We start from the raw sequence: 18,716 nt of genomic DNA, 5'->3' as shown, positions 1-18,716 counted from the left end.
CTTGCAGCTCCTCGGCGCCATCTTCCCGGCGTCTCTCCGCACTGACTGATCAGGCAGAGGGCGGCGCGCACACTATATGCGTCATCGCGCCCTCTGCCTGAACAGTCAGAGCGGAGAGACGCCGGGAAGATGGCGCGGCGCCCGGCGTATGGAACGAGGACAGGTGAATATGCGATACTTACCTGCTCCCGGCGTCCCGCTCCTTCCCCCGGACAGCTGGTCTTCGGTGCCGCAGCTCTTCCTCTGTCAGCGGTCACCGGCACCGCTGATTAGAGAAATGAATAGGCGGCTCCGCCCCTATGGGAGGTGGAGCAGCCTATTCATTTCTCTAATGAGCGGTCCCACGTGACCGCTCAGGGGAAGAGGCTGCGGCACCGAAGACAGTGTGACAGGCACGGGGAGCGACAGGAACGCCGGAACTAGGCGAGTATATGACAGTGCTCACCCGCCGACCCCACCACCGATCATGACTCGAGTATAAGCCGAGAGGGGCACTTTCAGCCCAAAAATTTGGGCTGAAAATCTCGGCTTATACTCGAGTATATACGGTACTTGTTCTCACCCACAAAGCTCTTCACAGTGCGGCACCCCCTTACATCTCCTCCCTCATTTCGGTCTATCGGCCTAACCGACCTCTGCGCTCTGCAAATGACTTTCGACTAACCTCTGCACTAATCCGTACCTCCCACTCCCGACTCCAAGACTTCTCCCGTGCTGCGCCAATCCTCTGGAATGCTCTACCCCAAGAAATTAGGACCAACCACAATTTGCATAGTTTTAGGCGCTCCCTCAAAACACATTTGTTCAGAGCGGCCTATCATGTTCCCTAATCAGTTATTTTGTTTGTGTGTAGCCCATTCACTACTTCCATCTATCCCCCACCCCCTGAAGATGGCTGGACCATCATTGTAAATACATCATTGTAAATACACACCTGTACTTTGTATCTCCCCCACCTCATTGTAGATTGTAAGCTCTCACGAGCAGGGTCGTCTTGTGTTGCTTTAATTATTGTATTGTTAACACTGTTACTTATGACTGTTGTGTTTGAAGCTGTTAAACTGTAAAGCGCTACGGAATATGTTGGCGCTATATAAATAAAGATTATTATATTATTATTATTATTATTATTATTATTGCAAGCTTTTGAGACTACTCAGGTCTCTTCATCAGGCATAGACTCCTGCAGTGTTGGTATTCGCTTTCCCATCCCAGGGACTGCTTTAGACTATGTGCACACGTAAGAAAAGAGGTGCAGAATTTTCTGCACAGAATCCGCAGCCGCGGATTTGCCGCGGTTTTTATGCGGATTTTGTGCGGAATTGATGCGGATTTTGTGCGGATTTTCAGCGGTTTTTAACATGCAGGGGTGCAGAAACGCAGATCCGCACAAAAGAAGTGACATGCACTTCTTTGAAATCCGCAGCAATTCCGCACTGATTTTTCCGCACCATCTGCACAGCTATTTTTTTACCCCATTGATTTACATTGTACTGTACATCACAGTGTGGATCTGCAGCGTTTCTGCATGGAAAAATCCGCAGCAAATCCGCATCGTGTGCACATAGCCTTAGGCTGTCCCATGGTTTCTGTGTCACCCGATGAAGTGTCTGAGAAATTAAGATTTTTGGTACTCTCCGCAAAATCTTTCTGGTAGCCTTCATTGGAAACACAGCACCCTCCCTTGTTTTGGGAAGTTTTGGTATTGCTCCTCCTGCTTTTTGCTCTAACTGAATAGCTGGGTGTTGGCTGCCCAGGTGTAGCCTAATGGGTAGGAGTTAGCTTTTTTCTAAATTGTATTCTTAGTGTCAGCCTCCAGGTGGCGGCATATAACCCATAGTCTGTGTCCCCTAATGAAAACTACGAGAAAGAGATTTTATGGTGAGTAGAGATGAGCAAACTTGTTCGGAAACCATTCGCCAACCTTAAATCAGGCACAAACGTAGCACATTCATGTTCAGATTCCCAAGCATTTTCCTCGAAATCTGCAAAATTCGGCCAAAGTTTGGTAAATGATCGAGTTTCCACTAATGCTTTTGTTGGAACTTTGGCTAGGATAATGGTGCTGTATGATTAGTGGGGGGACAAGCAGAAAGGAGGCTCAAACAGATTTGTAGAAAGGAGGAGGTGCTAGCTGAACTGAATATATCCAAGATTAAACATGTAAGAGTTAAATCAGCCGCACTCAACTATTTGCAAAAATATTTAATTTATGTAAATAATTACACAACAAAAGGCAAAAAATTCTCTAGTGATGAAACGGAGATCAAGTAGCGTGTGACGTTTCAATCCCTTATGGATCTTTTTCAAACAGAATTATCTCATGCTGGTCTTATGCTCTATCTTACACCGATATAGAATTGAAGTTTGCTGGGGGTTTGCTTCAAGGTATGGTGACCGGGGAGCTTAGAGTAGGTACACGGTTATGCGCACCTACTCTGGCTCTGTCCAGTTCATGCCTGCCCATCAACCAACGTCAAGGTGGTCTCAAAACTGATGGGTATCTAATGTGAATACCTCTCTTAGGCTTCTTTCACACCTGCGTCTTGTGACATACGTCGCAACCTGTCGTTGTGGGAAAAAAAGGATCCTGCAAATGTGCCCGCAGGATGCGTTTTTTCCCATAGACTTGTATTGCCGACCGTTGGCACGAAAAAACGTTAAATGTAACTTTTTTTCGTACGTCGCGTCCGCCATTTCCTACCGCGCATGCGCGGCCGGAACTCCGCCCCCTCCTCCCCGGACTTTAGAATGGGCAGCTGATGCGTCGAAAAACTGCATCCGCTGACCACATCGTGCATAATTTTCACAACGTGCGTCGGTACGTCGCGCCAACGTTTAGAGACGGACCCGTACCGACGCAAGTGTGAAAGTAGCCTTAGGCTGAAGTCTGAATTCCTGGGTGAATGTGGACACCTCTCAGTAAAGACTGTATAGGTAGGTAGGAGTGCTCGATCAGAGAGCTAACATAGAAGTAACAAAAGACTGACTGGCACATCCAAGCTAGTGTGAATAGGTGCATACCAGGAGCAGCCACCTCCATATACAAAATAAGTTGCACTCTTATCGTGCTAAAGCATGTCAGTGTGAAATATATAAAATATGGCAATATTGCTTCTGAATACTAGGAAAAAATGAGACGTGGGGAACCACAGGTCGGCTAGTCTGCAGAGCTATTCACACATTCTATTCCACGGGTTTAAGGTCTGCTCCAAAGATTCACAGGATTCACAGAATCAAGAGGAGGAAAGCATCTGCCACGATGCCCAAATTTTTTTCTGTTGAATCTGAGGCTGAACGAAGTAGGGTCCAAGCAGACGTTAACCCCAGGGGGTGAAGGTGATCCTGATGAGACTCAGAAACCTGAGGCGCACGCGGACTGTACCTCACATGGCGAGGAGTAGGAGAACAGAGAGGATGACTGAGGTTGTGGATCCCATTTGGTGAGAACCTAGAGGCACGCAGCTGAGTAGCTCAGCAGAGGAGGTGGCGGAGGAAAACGAGGAAGTTACGGTGTGGCTTGTTGCACAGACATGGAGTGATGCAACCACGACAAGCACTGCATCCTAAGCCACATCTCTGGCTGTGACCAGCAATGGTCATGGGTCTGTAGTTCACAGGGGCAACAAGGGTTGCCTAGCCTGGGCCTTTCTTTTTTTGAGACCGCAAAGGCAAAAATTGCATGACATAACATGCATGAACAGGCACATGCACAATCAACACGCGTTAGTATGGAAATCTCACTCTCCTAAAATGTGGACTAGCGATCCTCGCCAACCAAATGCCATCTCATCAACCGCATCTGCTGCTTCTTCGTCCGCCGTTGCCATGCAAGTCTTCTCACACAGGTCTCCAGCCTGGGAACCTCCACTTGTTTACCCCCTACAGTCGGGTGAGTGAGAGCCTGTGAGCTGTTATGGAAGTGAAGATGGCTGCTGTTTTTTTTCACCAAGCACACCAAATCTTTCTCTTTCTCAATCCAGCATAATATCTCCGCCTGTACCTCACTCACAGTCCAGCAGTTTGAGTTCACCATACTCCACCCTCTCCCAGCACAGCACCTCGGTCCCACAGTTGTGGTCACATAAAAGAATGTTTCCTCCTACACATAGCTAAGCTCACGAACTCCATCATTTCCAATCTGTTGACCAAGGAAATGCTGCCTTTCTGCCTGGTGGATTCAGATGGTTTCCAAAAGCTGATGGCCATCGCAGTCCCCCAGTACCCGTTTCCCAGTCGCCATTACTTCTCTAAGAAAGCTGTGCCTGCGCTACACCAGCATGTCGCAGACAACATCACCCTTTACTGCAAGCAGCATCCGAGGCGCGCTACAAAAGAACGGCACATCGCTAGCGCGTGCCGAAAACGACACGCGCTAGCAATGCGCTTTAACATTGCTGGCAATGGGAGCGCTAACAGACGCGGTGCACGGCGTTAATTTCGCCGTGCAACGCTGTCCGTTAGCGCTCACCCATTAACGCAATGGGAACCTAGCTTAATGGTGAGTACCAAAAATCTTCATAAATACTTCTGATTACACAGGATCTTCAAAACACAATAGGCGATGTCGCAGCTGACTGCTCCCCCTTCCTCCACAATGACCATTGCACAGTTATATAGAAATTTCAATACAAAAGATTTTGTCAGGATACAACCATTGTGGCTAATATAGGAAAAACAGAAGAAAATATAGAGGGCCACACCTAGGAAATTTATAATGCTCCAAATGATCTAAAACAATAAATTTTTGGGCACATTTCTGGTATACGAATTGGTAGGAAAAAAAACACAGTTCAGAACTAACAAACTTGGTGTTCCTTGTTTTTTTTCTACCAATTGTGGCTAATTTACACTGCTCAAAACAATAAAGGGAACACTAAAATCCCACATCCTAGATATCACTGAATGAAATATTCCATTTGTAAATCTTTATTCATTACATAATGGAATGTGTTGAGAACAATAAAACCTAAAAATGATCAACGTAAATCACAACTAATATTTGGTGCAACGTGATGTTGGTGGATGGTTCGAGACATGATGTCCCAGATGTGTTCATTCGGATTCAGGTCTGGGGGAACGTGCGGGTCAGTCCATAACTTCAATGCCTTCATCTTCCAGGAACTGCTGACACACTCCAGCCACATGAGGTCTGGCATTGTCCTGCATTAGGAGGAACCCAGGGCCAACTGCACCAGCATATGGTCTCACAAGGGGTCTGAGGATCTCATCTCGGTACCTAATGGCAGTCAGGCTACCTCTGGCAAGCACATGGAGAGCTGTGCGGCCCTCCAAAGAAATGCCACCCCACACCATTACTGACCCACTGCCAAACCGGTCATGCTGAAGGATTTTGCAGGCGGCAGATCGCTCTCCATGGCGTCTCCAGACTCTGTCACGTCTGTCACATGTGTTCAGTGTGAACCTGCTTTCATCTGTGAAGAGCACAGGGCGCCAGTGGCAAATTTGCGAATCCTGGTGTTCTGTGGCAAATGCCAAGCGTCTGCATGGTGTTGGGCTGTGAGCTCAACCCCCATCTGTGGACGTCGGGCACTCAGACTATCCTCATGGAGTCAGTTTCTAACCGTTTGTGCAGACACATGCACATTTGTGGCCTGCTGGAGGTCATTTTGCAGGGCTCTGGCAGTGCTCCTCCTGTTCCTCCTTGCACAGAGTCTGAGGTAGCGGTTCTGCTGCTAGGTTGTTGCCCTCCTACGGCTCCACATCTCCTGGTGTACTGGACTGTCTCCTGGTAGCGCCTCCAGCCTCTGGACACTGCGCTGACAGACACAGCAATCCTTCTTGCCACAGCACGCATTGATGTGCCATCCTGGATGAGCTGCACTACCTGAGCCACTTGTGTGGGTTGTAGAGTCCGTCTCATGCTACCACGAGTGTGAAAGCACAACCAACATTCAAAGTGACCAAAACATCAGCCAGAAAGCATTGGTACTGAGATGTGGTCTGTGGTCCCCACCTGCAGAACCACTCATTTATTTAGTATGTCTTGATATTTGCCAATAATTTCCTTCTGTTGTCTATTCCATTTGCACAACAGCATGTGAAATTGATTGTCAAACAGTGTTGCTTCCTAAGTGGACAGTTTGATTTCACAGAAGTTTGATTTACTTAGTTATATTCTGTTGTTCCCTTTGTTTTTTTGAGCAGTGTATATATGTGGATTTTTTGAAACAGAAATTTGAAGTCTAAAAGAGCATTGGTGGCCAATGTAAAAATTGGAAGAGCTCTAGTTTTTTGTTTTTTTTTTAATACAGACTGTGATATGTAAAGAAAAATATGGTACATTAAACACACAAACCAGATTAACAAATAGGTCACATTCCCTTTAAGATAGATTTTGTTAAATTGCTTAGGGAATCTGTTGCAGTAAAATGGATTGTTAATATTGTTTTATGGTTTTCATTTTTTTCTACATACCACAGGGTCTTAAAAGTTTTAATCAATATTTCGCCTAATACTTATTTCCAGCTGATGAGAGGTAACAATCTTACTGAAGGATTTGGTGGTCTTATACATGCAGCATGGAAAAATTATTCAGCAGTACTTATGGAGATTTTGTATAGTGACACCGACAGATTTGGCAAGTGTGATCAAGCTGCATTTTTCAAATCTGACTTGACACTTTGTGGCAAAAACTTTAGAATGCTTCTGCATATCCCAGTGATTCTGAGATTATTTTGTCATGACATTGTATTTTATGGCAAGGACAAATTTACCGTATTTTTCAGATTATAAGACGCACCTTTTTCCCCAAAACAATTCAGAGAAAAATGGGGGTGCGTCATATAATGCGTATATACCTTACTGATACCGTTGTGCAGGCCGCAGGCTAGGATGAGGGGGTCTCCGGTGCCGCTGCGGGTGTCTCCGGTGCTGCGGGGGCTCTGCCGACATTTTGTAAAATGCCAGAACCCCCCGTAGTTCCATGGTTTCCTGTGCTGTGGACTCTGGGGGAAAATGGACACCGCGGGGCGGCGCATGCACAGATGGAGATTTCGGGAGATGAGATTTCAGCGGTGAGATCTCATCTCCTGAGATCTTAGTGCCAAGATCTCCATCTGCGCATGCGCCACCTCCAGCGACCATTTTCCCGTAGTCTACCGCATCGGAAACCATGGAACTGCTGGGGGGCTCTGGTCTTTCACAAAATGTCGGCAGAGCCCCCGGCAGCGGCACCGGAGACCCCAGAAGCAGCAGCAGCGCGCTGCACATCGGAGCCCCCCCATCTGTGTGACAGCTCCCCAGCGACCACACAACGACTTACCAACGATCACGGCCAGTAGTAGCACACAGAGTTTCTCCTTCGCCTCATTGGGGGTCACAGACCGTGGGTGTATGCTATTGCCAATAGGAGGCTGACACTAAGTGATACAAAACAAGTTAGCTCCTCCTGTGCAGTATACACCTTCCTGCTGGCTCTCAGCTAACCAGTTCTTGCTTAGTGTCTGTAGGAGGCACTTGGGTCTGGTTCAAACCCCATCGTTTTTATTTTTTACTTTTCTGTAAATTTTTATTTTTTAATTAACGGAGTGAAGGGGGCAACGGATCCTTTCAAGGTTCCGATCTCCCCCCGAACCATCAACAGGCGAGAACGCGGAGTGTCGCCTCCCCGTACCCTCTCCTGCGAAGTGGGAAGCCATATCTGAGCTCACTTTAGGGGCGACGGTTCCTTCGGGTCCCAATCTCCCCACACCAGCAACGGGCGAGCACATGGAGTGTCGCCTCTATGTATCCTCTCCTGGAGCCAGGCCTATTGCCGGACAACTTGCCCAGTTCACCTGTGGGCTTGAACTCCATGGATGTACAGAGGCTCTTTCTCTTTGGCGTCCGAGCAGCCCCCACTGTACCACCACTGTTAAAGCGGATGGCACAAGGAGGCGGACGGTTCCTCTCCACCTCCCTAACAAGGGGATGGTGGATTGAGGGTTATCGCTTTATCCCTGCACCGTCCATTCTGCAATACCTAACCTGCAGCAGAACCGCATAGTGCGCGCTTCTCTCGGCGCTGTAACCCAGTCATCCGCAGCGGCTCCATGCCGGGATGCGCACGAATGGTGAGTAGATCCAGTCGGCGATGGGCCCCTGCAGTGGGATATTAACATGGCTTCCCTGTGGCCCACCTCCCTAAGGTAACGCTCCGGCCGGCTGCAAAAATTTAGCCCCCGGCTTCGGCCGATGTGTAGGCCGCATCCCGGAAGTCGCGCCCGCACTGTGACATGCTAAGACGGCTCTGCCCATCCTTTCTGGCATTTTTTTGTCTGGCACGGGAGCGTTCGATTTTCTCGGCTCAGTGCCCCTCTATTCTACCCCTGGTATTGCTCCCGCCGGCTGCAGAAATTTAGGCCCCGGCTTGGGCCTATTCATGGAAGTCACGAGGCTCCACCCACATTGCGTCTGTGGCTCCGCCCCCAAAATGGCTCCTCTCGCTCTCTGCAAGACTTTATCACCTCTGCAACTCCCGGTGGCCATGTTGGTCCACCCGGCCGGCAGAGGCGATGGTTTTTTGCATTAAAGGGGCTCAACGACTCTGCAGCCGGGTAAGGAAGTACTGCCCTTTTCCCTCCTGTACTTACATGAATGACCCATATTAGTCCCCGATCTTAAGGCACATGACCAGTATTCCCTAGTCTTCGAGGCACATGACCAGTATTCCCTAGTCTTAGAGGCACATGACCAGTTCGAAGTCGGTCACCCTAAATTAACTCAGGAACCCTCCGCCGTCGATCTCAGCTTATCCCAGAGTACCTAGTTCCCCTGAGTGGGCTTCATCACTGACACATCCCATAGCTTCTCTGATCAAGAGATTGAAGTCCTCCGTGAACCCTCTGTGGCTCGTAGTGCTCGCAGGACCGATATATATGGTTCCTCTCCCACATAGGAGCCGTCGGCTAGCAGGGGCCGCAAGTATTCTAGAAACGTACAGGCGTCTAGAAAATGGAAGCTTCATTTCCTGATCTCCCTCACCAATGATTTGCTGAGAACAAGACTGAATATGGATTGGAAATTGCCTGGGATCTGGACTCTCCAGAGCTTCAGAAAAGGATGGATTCGCCTATTTATATCATCCACCAATCTCTGTAGATTTATGAGGACTACGGTTCCACTCTAGATCACGCAGTGTCCCTCGCAGAGCATTTGTCATTCACCTGGACAGGGAGCGTCTGGATAAGCGATTCACTGGACAGAAGCCTCTGCAGGCGCGGTATCCTTTTTCAGCCAATATGCAAACAGTTGGGGTGTCCCCTCCACATATACCCCCCTACGACGTGGGATGCCATGCCTGGTCTGATTCTTAGGGGCGATGGGTCATTTTAAAGGGCACCAATCTCCCCACACCATCAATAGACGAGCACATGGAGTGTCGCCTCCATGTATACTCCTCTGCAGCCAGGCCTAACACCGGAACCAACCCTGTCCACCCGGTGTCCTGAACTCTGTGGATGTACAGTGGCACCCTTTTTTGGCGTCCGAGCACCCCTCTCTGCATCTCCACTATTTAGCGGATGATGCAAGAAGGCGGACGATCCCTCTCCACTTCCCTGTTAAGAGGGTGGTGGATCGAGGGTTCATCATTTTAACTCCGCACTGTCAAAAGAGAACGGAGGTAGCAAGAGACTGCTTTTCCTGACCTTCTGGATGCAGCCGCGCATTCTGCCACTTGGCAGATTAACCGGGTAGAATCTCCTCTGGTTTGTCTACCAGTATTCCCGCCCAATGGGTCATCAATTAAAATTACAACGGACTGTCAGATAGCAAATCTAGTATGCTCCATCTTGCAGCCTTGGGTTGAGTGCTCTACCCTTCCTTAGCCATCGCATGGGTTGCTAGAGCAATGGTCTCCTGGTCGGAGACCTTAACTACTTTGATTCACATCAGTAACCTTTTCCCGAAGACAGTACAGCTGGTCAATCAAATTTCTTGAGCGGGAGACTAGCTGGTTCACGCCTCTTGGATGCAGCTAGTTGTGCGGTGCTGTCAGCAGCAAATGTCATTACACCCAGAAGGGCATTATAGCTCAGAGTATCAAAAAGCCTCTGACATCACTTTCTAGGATCGCATGTTTCCTATAGACCCAACCAGCAGTGGAAGAATTGTCCAGGACGGTCTAGATCTAAGGGATCTTGGTTCCAAAAAGGGGGACCGAAAAGTAAGACCGATCCTGGACCTCAAACTTTTACCAAGCTGGACAAGGTCCTCCTTCTTCGGATGGAGTTCCTCCGCTCAGCCATTACTTCAACGGAAAAAGGGTGGAGTTTCTGGCATCCACCGACATTCGGGATGCCTACCTTCACATTCCTATTTTCCCCTCTTCAAAATTTCCTTTGCTTTTCCATTTGCAAACAGCATTTTCAAGTCACGACCTTGTCCTTCAGCCTTACTACCACAACCCTGAGTGTTCGCAAGGGTCATGGCGGCCGTTATGTTCCTCTTGCACCCTAGAGGCATGGTCGTCCTGCCCTGTACGGTCGACTTTATAGCTGCTCTTTCAGGACTACGCTGAGTAGTCTATATCAATTGCTATACCCTCTCTCTCCTGGGCTGGCAGCTTCATCTAGACAGGTTTTTCCTCTTCCAGCCCAGCAGATATCCTTTTTGAGGATGATCCTGGACACTTCTAGAGGGTTGGTATTTCTCCCTTGAGACAAGGCCGTGGCCCTTCAACTCAAAACTCACTCACTTGATCACTCATTCCTTTCGATTTGCTGGGAGGGTCATGAGGAAAAATGGTGACAGCAATGGAAGCGGTTTCCTTCGCTCCGCTCGTTTTCTGTAGGTCAAATAGGCTTTCAGAGGGTAGTCTCTGAGTTTCTTCCTCATCCAGGGGAGTTCCTTCCGGTTCAATGATTATTAGTGACTACCGATGCCAGCCTTCTTCTCCCGATCTTTGTTCTGGGGATCCGAACGATACGGCTAGTCCTACAGCAGGTCCTCTGCCTTCTGGCGGGGTCACCCCATCCGAATTCAATTGGATAATGCCACGGCTGTGCCATACGTCAATCATCTAGCAGGTACCCACGGTCAGGCATCATGGACGAGGTACCTCTCATTCTCTGATGGGCCGAGATCTGTCATTCGGTGATCTTGGCAGTACACATCCCAGGAGTAGATCTCTGGGCGGTAGACTTCTTCAGCCATCAGGGTCCCACCTCAAGGGAGTGGGAACTTCACCCGGAAGACTTCCATCAGGTCTGCCTTCACTGGGGCACTCCAGATGTAGATCGGATGGCGTCCAGACTGAACGCCAATGTACTCGTGTTCATGGTTCGGCCTCAAGATCCAAAAGCCATTGCAGTGAATGCTCTGGTTCTTCTGTGGTACCAGTTTCCATAACCCCCTTCCCCTACTTCCGAGAGTCGTTTGGAAGTAGGAAGGGCCCCAGTGGTCCTGGGAGATCCACACGGACCACATTAGGTTTTTTGTTTGCGGAGCTAGTACTTTTCCATCTTATTGCAACGAAACTGCAAGTAGGGACTTTCTCGCAGGGAGTTTTCACATGTGGTCCTTCCCTTTCACATACCATTAGATCTTTGGGACCTTAAAGGGAACCTGTCACCCTCCCAGGCGTTTTTAACTGTAAGAGCCACCTTGTGCTGCACTATTGCTACACTCTGTCAAGGTGGCTCTTTTAGTTGGTGTCCCTGCCAACGCTGAAATAATCTTTTTTATAATTTGTCCCTCATAGCTCTAATTTGTCAGGGGGCATGTCTTTCCCCCGTGACACAAACGCCTCCCAGCCATCACTCAGGGCCTCCGGGCGCCGCCTACATTTCCTTCATGAACATCCCCTGCGCTGTAAGTTCGAAGGGCAGCGCAAACTGCGCATGCCTGAAAGAAAGAAAAAATGGTCCTGGGAGTCTTACAGTAGATTCCTTTTGATCCGGGCTAGCGGGATAATTCCAATGAAAATTATTAGATATGTATAGCAATTGGACTAAAATATAACTTTTATTAATAAAAATTAAAAACGACTACTGTGATACCTACACCACGTGATATGACACATACAAGGGAAATAAAAAAGAGGGGTTGGCGTTCCCTCTTAGGACACAAACGGTACGTAGGAAAAAATATATATGTGCTGATCCGTTCAAACAAAAGATCCAGCAACATACATTGGTTCCTATTCATACAAGAATAGCAATGCTAGAGAGTCGGACAGGCACGGGTACACATGTACGCTAGTGATGTGTGCAATATCTACAACAAATCACAATAGGGCATTGTACCCCCAATTATCCTCGTACATGTTCAGTATCCCCAACTTGAGTGCTCATTCAGTCCTTAAACTAATCAACCTAGCTATATGCCAAAACCAAATGTAAACATATATAAAGCAGCTAAGTAGGCCTAAAAAAACACATTCCTGACTGGAATAGTCTAATATATATATGCGTTTTTGTGGAATAATTGTATACCCATACCAAGGGTTTCCACCTATGTCGCAACTGTATAATACTTCAGTCAGACAACATACAATGTGAATTCAGCCATAGCGCCTATATCACAGGCAGCTTGGAATGATCTCACCCATTTGATGTGTTATGGAGAGAGAATTGTAGATGGCAGATGGCGTCTCCCTGGGGTTCCCTTCAGTTCAGTGTTGTGGTGTAGAGGCTACTGAAAATAGCATGCCAGGTTAATTCTAGTTCTGTTTAGTATTCGTTAGCAAAATTAAAATTAGGGTTTTGCTAACACATTTATATGTGAAGGACCTGTAGTTACAATTTTTGGAATAGGGTTAAGAATTGTTTTGTTTTTATTTCTTAGGTTGGTGTGCAAATTAAACACTAGAACCACCATACTGGCTGCCACAAACCCAAAAGGAGCATATGACCCTGAGGAATCCATTTCTATAAATGTGGCCCTGGCTAGTCCTCTTCTAAGTAGATTTGATTTGGTCCTGGTATTACTGGACACAAAAAATGAAGACTGGGATAAGATCATCTCCTCATTTATATTGGAAAATAAAGGTACTATAGATCAGCAATGTGAATACTGATGTTCAATAGAATTTATCACATTTTTGTTTTCTTTCAACTACAGGTCCTTCTCAAAAAATTAGCATATAGTGTTAAATTTCATTATTTACCATAATGTAATGATTACAATTAAACTTTCATATATTATAGATTCATTATCCACCAACTGAAATTTGTCAGGTCTTTTATTGTTTTAATACTGATGATTTTGGCATACAACTCCTGATAACCCAAAAAACCTGTCTCAATAAATTAGCATATCAAGAAAAGGTTCTCTAAACGACCTATTACCCTAATCATCTGAATCAACTAATTAACTCTAAACACATGCAAAAGATACCTGAGGCTTTTAAAAACTCCCTGCCTGGTTCATTACTCAAAACCCCCATCATGGGTAAGACTAGCGACCTGACAGATGTCAAGAAGGCCATCATTGACACCCTCAAGCAAGAGGGTAAGACCCAGAAAGAAATTTCTCAACAAATAGGCTGTTCCCAGAGTGCTGTGTCAAGGCACCTCAATGGTAAGTCTGTTGGAAGGAAACAATGTGGCAGAAAACGCTGTACAACGAGAAGAGGTGACCGGACCCTGAGGAAGATTGTGGAGAAGGACCGATTCCAGACCTTGGGGAACCTGAGGAAGCAGTGGACTGAGTCTGGTGTGGAAACATCCAGAGCCACCGTGCACAGGCGTGTGCAGGAAATGGGCTACAGGTGCCGCATTCCCCAGGTAAAGCCACTTTTGAACCATAAACAGCGGCAGAAGCGCCTGACCTGGGCTACAGAGAAGCAGCACTGGACTGTTGCTAAGTGGTCCCAAGTACTTTTTTCTGATGAAAGCAAATTTTGCATGTCATTCGGAAATCAAGGTGCCAGAGTCTGGAGGAAGACTGGGGAGAAAGAAATGCCAAAATGCCTGAAGTCCAGTGTCAAGTACCCACAGTCAGTGATGGTGTGGGGTGCCATGTCAGCTGCTGGTGTTGGTCCACTGTGTTTCATCAAGGGCAGGGTCAATGCAGCTAGCTATCAGGAGATTTTGGAGCACTTCATGCTTCCATCGGCTGAAATGCTTTAAGGAGATGAAGATTTCATTTTTCAGCACGACCTGGCACCTGCTCACAGTGCCAAAACCACTGGTAAATGGTTTACTGACCATGGTATTACTGTGCTCAATTGGCCTGCCAACTCTCCTGACCTGAACCCCATAGAGAATCTGTGGGATATTGTGAAGAGAAAGTTGAGAGACGCAAGACCCAACACTCTGGCTGAGCTTAAGGCCGCTATTGAAGCATCCTGGGCCTCCATAACATCTCAGCAGTGTCACAGGCTGATTGTCTCCATGCCACGCCGCATTGAAGCAGTCATTTCTGCCAAAGGATTCCCGACCAAGTATTGAGTGCATAACTGAACATTATTATTTGATGGTTTTTTTGTTTGTTATTAAAAAACACTTTTATTTGATTGGACGGGTGAAATATGCTAATTTATTGAGACAGGTTTTTTGGGTTATCAGGAGTTGTATGCCAAAATCATCAGTATTAAAACAATAAAAGACCTGACAAATTTCAGTTGGTGGATAATGAATCTATAATATATGAAAGTTTAATTGTAATCATTACATTATGGTAAATAATGAAATTTAACACTATATGCTAATTTTTTGAGAAGGACCTGTAGGAAAATATATTTAATAAAAACTATCATGTGGATGGTGACCATTTCCATAGAGTGGTATGTCAGTACTTCATTATAGGGCCAAAAATATGTGGAGTTTGTTGGACATCTCAACATTGGCGTTACTATGGAGGTGGATGCCTGAAGCATCAATAACTTGTACTTTTAGGAGGCTTCCGGTGCCACGTCATGGCTGGGCTTTGGTTGCTCCTCGAAACTTCTGCTTCACAATAATAGCCCTTACAGCTGACCCAGCAGGTTAGAGATTTCCCCAACTGACTGCTCAAAAAGGATGGCATCGATGTCCCTGAAGTCTATAGAAGACCCATTCTAATACCAGTGTTTGTCTATGGAGATTACATGGTCGTGTGCTTGATTTTGCACATCTATTTTATGGGTGTGATTGAAAAGCCCTACAACTCTATAAATAATTTTCCAGAAAAGTTAGATTCTGTTTTATTTTGTGCTGTTATCTGTTTCCATGTTAGGAAGTCCTCGTAAATCTGACAAGCTGTGGACCATGGAAAAGATGAAGACCTATTTTTGCCTCATAAAGAGCCTGCAGCCTAAGATGTCTGAAGGCGCTAACATGATATTGGTCCGTTACTACCAACTCCAGAGACAAAGTGATAACAGGAATGCTGCACGTACTACCATCCGTCTTCTAGAGAGCCTGATACGCCTTGCAGAAGGTAAGTACACTGGTTGTTACACAAATTATATGGTGTTAGTCATACTGTGGTGCCAATATTCAAAAAGGGGACAAAAACTGGACTCGGAAATTATAGGCCAGTAAGCTTAACCTCTACTGTGGGTAAAATCCTGGAGGGCATTCTAAGGGATGCTATACTGAAGTATCTGAAGAAGAATAACCTCATGACCCAGTATCAGCACGGGTTTACTAGGGACCGTTCCTGTCAGACTAATCTGATCAATTTCTATGAAGAGGTAAGTTCCGGACTGGACCAAGGGAATCCAGTTGACGTAGCGTATATGGATTTTTCAAAAGCTTTTGATACAGTGCCACACAAAAGGTTGATACATAAAATGAGAATAATGGGGATAGGGGAAAATATGTGTAAGTGGGTTGAGAGCTGGCTCAGGGACAGGAAACAAAGGGTGGTTATTAATGGAGCACACTCGGACTGGGTTGCGGTTAGCAGTGGGGTACCACAGGGGTCAGTATTGGGCCCTCTTCTTTTTAACATATTTATTAATGACCTTGTAGGGGGCATACAGAGTAGAATTTCAATATTTGCAGATGACACTAAACTCTGCAGGGTAATCAATACAGAGGAGCACAATTTTATATTACAGGATGATTTATGTAAACTAGAAGCTTGGGCTGGTAAATGAGCTTTAATGGGGATAAATGTAAGGTCATGCACTTGGGTAGAAGTAATAAGATGTATAACTTATGTGCCTAATTGTAAAACTCTGGGCAAAACAGTCAATGAAAAAGACCTGGGTGTATGGGTGGATGACAAACTCATATTCAGTGGCCAGTGTCAGGCAGCTGCTACAAAGGCAAACAAAATAATGGGATGCATTAAAAGAGGCATAGATGCTCATGAGGAGAACATAATTTTACCTCTATACAAGTCACTAGTGCGACCACACTTAGAATACTGTGCACAGTTCTGGTCTCCGGTGTATAGGAAAGACATAGCTGAACTGGAGCGGGTGCAGAGAAGAGGGACCAAGGTTATTAGAGGACTGGGGGGTCTGCAATACCAAGATAGGTTATTACACTTGGGGCTATTTAGTTTGGAAAAACAAAGGCTAAGGGTGATCTTATGTTAATGTATAAATATATGAGGGGACAGTACAAAGACCTTTCTGATGATCTTTTTAATCATAGACCGGTGACAGGGACAAGGGGGCATCCTCTATGTCTGGAGGAAAGAAGGTTTAAGCATAATAAGATGCGGATTCTTTACTGTAAGAGCAGTGAGACTATGGAACTCTCTGCTGTATGATGTTGTAATGAGTGATTCATTACTTAAATTTAAGAGGGGACTGGATACCTTTCTTGAAAAGTATAATGTTACAGGTTATATATACTAGATTCCTTGATAGGGTGTTTATCCAGGGAACTAGTCTGATTGCCGTATGTGGAGTCGGGAAGGAGTTTTATTCCCCAATGTGGAGCTTACTATTTGCCTTCCTCTGGATCAACATGTTGGGGCATGTTAGGTTAGGCTATGGGTTGAACTAGATGGACTTTAAGTCTTCCTTCAACCTTAATTACTATGTTACTTTATTGACATGATGTTGTGTAACCTGTTCAGGGCTAGGCAATTCACCACTGTTCTTCACCAGGCACATTTCCAGGTCATTTCGAACACGCAATTTAAAGAGCTGTAAAATAACATTTTATGTTTGGATATTCAAATAATTTTTGCATCTTTTTTTCATGGCACATGGGGCTTCATTTTTTTGTCATTGTCATACTCATTTTATTTTTTGCCTATATCAGGAGATGTCAGTGGGCAAAAGAAAGAAAATGTCTGTTTTTCACTTTTTTTATTTTTTTTATTTTAGGACCATAATAAAGAACTACTGAATACATTTAAAAATATGTTCTTCTTTCTGTAACAATTACTTTCACATATCTGATTGGATTTTTCCCCGATGGTGGCAGGGCTAGGAAGCAGTCAATTAGTGTGGCAGCAGTGTTTTCTTTTCATTATCTCTGTTATTGTGCTACCATAAGGTCATAAAATATCTTGAGAGAAATAGGGGCATTTTTTTTTTATAACGTGATTTTCCCTATAACTGGGGTTGGTGTAATCTCCCCAGTAACAGTGGAAATGCTACCTTCTGGCTAAATATCAAAATTGACAGGGACTCCATGGACCCAACAGCTCCTGCTTCTTTCGTACATCCAGCGATCACATGACCACTGAGTCAAGGAAGAAGCGCTGACAGTTCTTCCTATTACTCCTTACCCAGCGCTTGTTCAGCGCTGTGTTTATAGCTAATGATACGACAAAAATGGAAACAAATCGTCCCTGTCTTCTCTATGGAGAATCCAGTGGTATCTGACATGCAGCTGCCCTCTTTAGAATGTCACTGCAGAGTAAAACACGGACTGCCCAGATGTTTATTGCCTATGGGCGGTCTGGAAGTCATTAACTTCTAAGAGGTTCACTGTAATTGTTACATAAAAAGCCTAAAGAGGATGTCATAGCAATAGTGGCCTATGTGTATATATTGTTCAAAGAACCTATCTGGATATTGTGTGCCTTTTTAATCAAAACAGTCTCTTTCCATAGGGGATTGTCCTGCAATACCTCTTGCATTATCTCCTAGAACTGCATGTAGTGTGTTACTGGTTGCTGTTAGAGACAGTTTACTTTGATTAATTAATTATTAATTTAATCATCCCAAGTATTACACTTTTTGACCCCTACTCCTTTATAACCCTCTCCAGTTTTGCTGTCTTTTTTTCTGCAGTGGTGCCTAAAGCTGAATTCTATGTTTTATGACTATTTATTCAATTGGATAAAATGTTAGGGTTACTACTACCTTTTGGCAGTGTAAGGCTGTGTGCCCACGTTGCGTTTTTTATGCGTTTCTGCTGAGTTTTTTGCCCCAGCGGAAACGCATAAAAATGCTTATAAAATGCAATCCTATGGGATTGAGCAGTTCCTGTGCCCATGCTGCCGATTTTCCTGCTGCGGAATCGTTATAGCGGTAAAATCCGCAGCATGTTCATTATTTCTGCGATATCGCTGCAATTCCGCAGCCTTAGGATTGAATTGAAACCTTCACTTTACGCATGTTGCTATGCCCACCATGCATATAGTGAGCACTTCATGTGCGAATGGTACCTGGGTCTGGAGGAGAGGAGACTCTCCTCCAGGCCCTTGGGAACCATATTTCTGTTTAAAAAAAAAAAAAGAATTAAAATAAAAAATGATATGCTTAAGTTTTTTTTATAATTTTTTTTAACATTCTATCTTTGGTCACACTTGCCAAGCACTATGCTTGACAAGTGTGACTAACCTGTCATTCACTTTTCCAAGCGATGCTTCAA

General features: G+C 45.6%; 1 protein-coding gene across 2 annotated transcripts in view; it reads left to right on the top strand.

Annotated features, from left to right (window-relative positions):
* Nucleotides 1-18,716, top strand: part of MCM9 (minichromosome maintenance 9 homologous recombination repair factor) — a 101,093-nt gene that overhangs the window by 71,148 nt on the left and 11,229 nt on the right. For both annotated transcript variants that reach the window (XM_077289537.1, XM_077289539.1), the window contains exons 9-10: nucleotides 12,790-12,992; nucleotides 15,163-15,366. In XM_077289537.1, coding sequence (XP_077145652.1) covers nucleotides 12,790-12,992; nucleotides 15,163-15,366 — 407 coding nt within the window. The remainder of the gene's footprint in view (nucleotides 1-12,789; nucleotides 12,993-15,162; nucleotides 15,367-18,716) is intronic.

The sequence above is a fragment of the Ranitomeya variabilis genome, chromosome 2, assembly GCF_051348905.1.
Source record: "Ranitomeya variabilis isolate aRanVar5 chromosome 2, aRanVar5.hap1, whole genome shotgun sequence".
In the NCBI taxonomy this organism is placed as follows: domain Eukaryota; kingdom Metazoa; phylum Chordata; class Amphibia; order Anura; family Dendrobatidae; genus Ranitomeya; species Ranitomeya variabilis.
The sequence above is the reverse complement of the archived record's forward strand: the minus strand, read 5'-3'. Positions and strand labels throughout refer to the sequence as shown.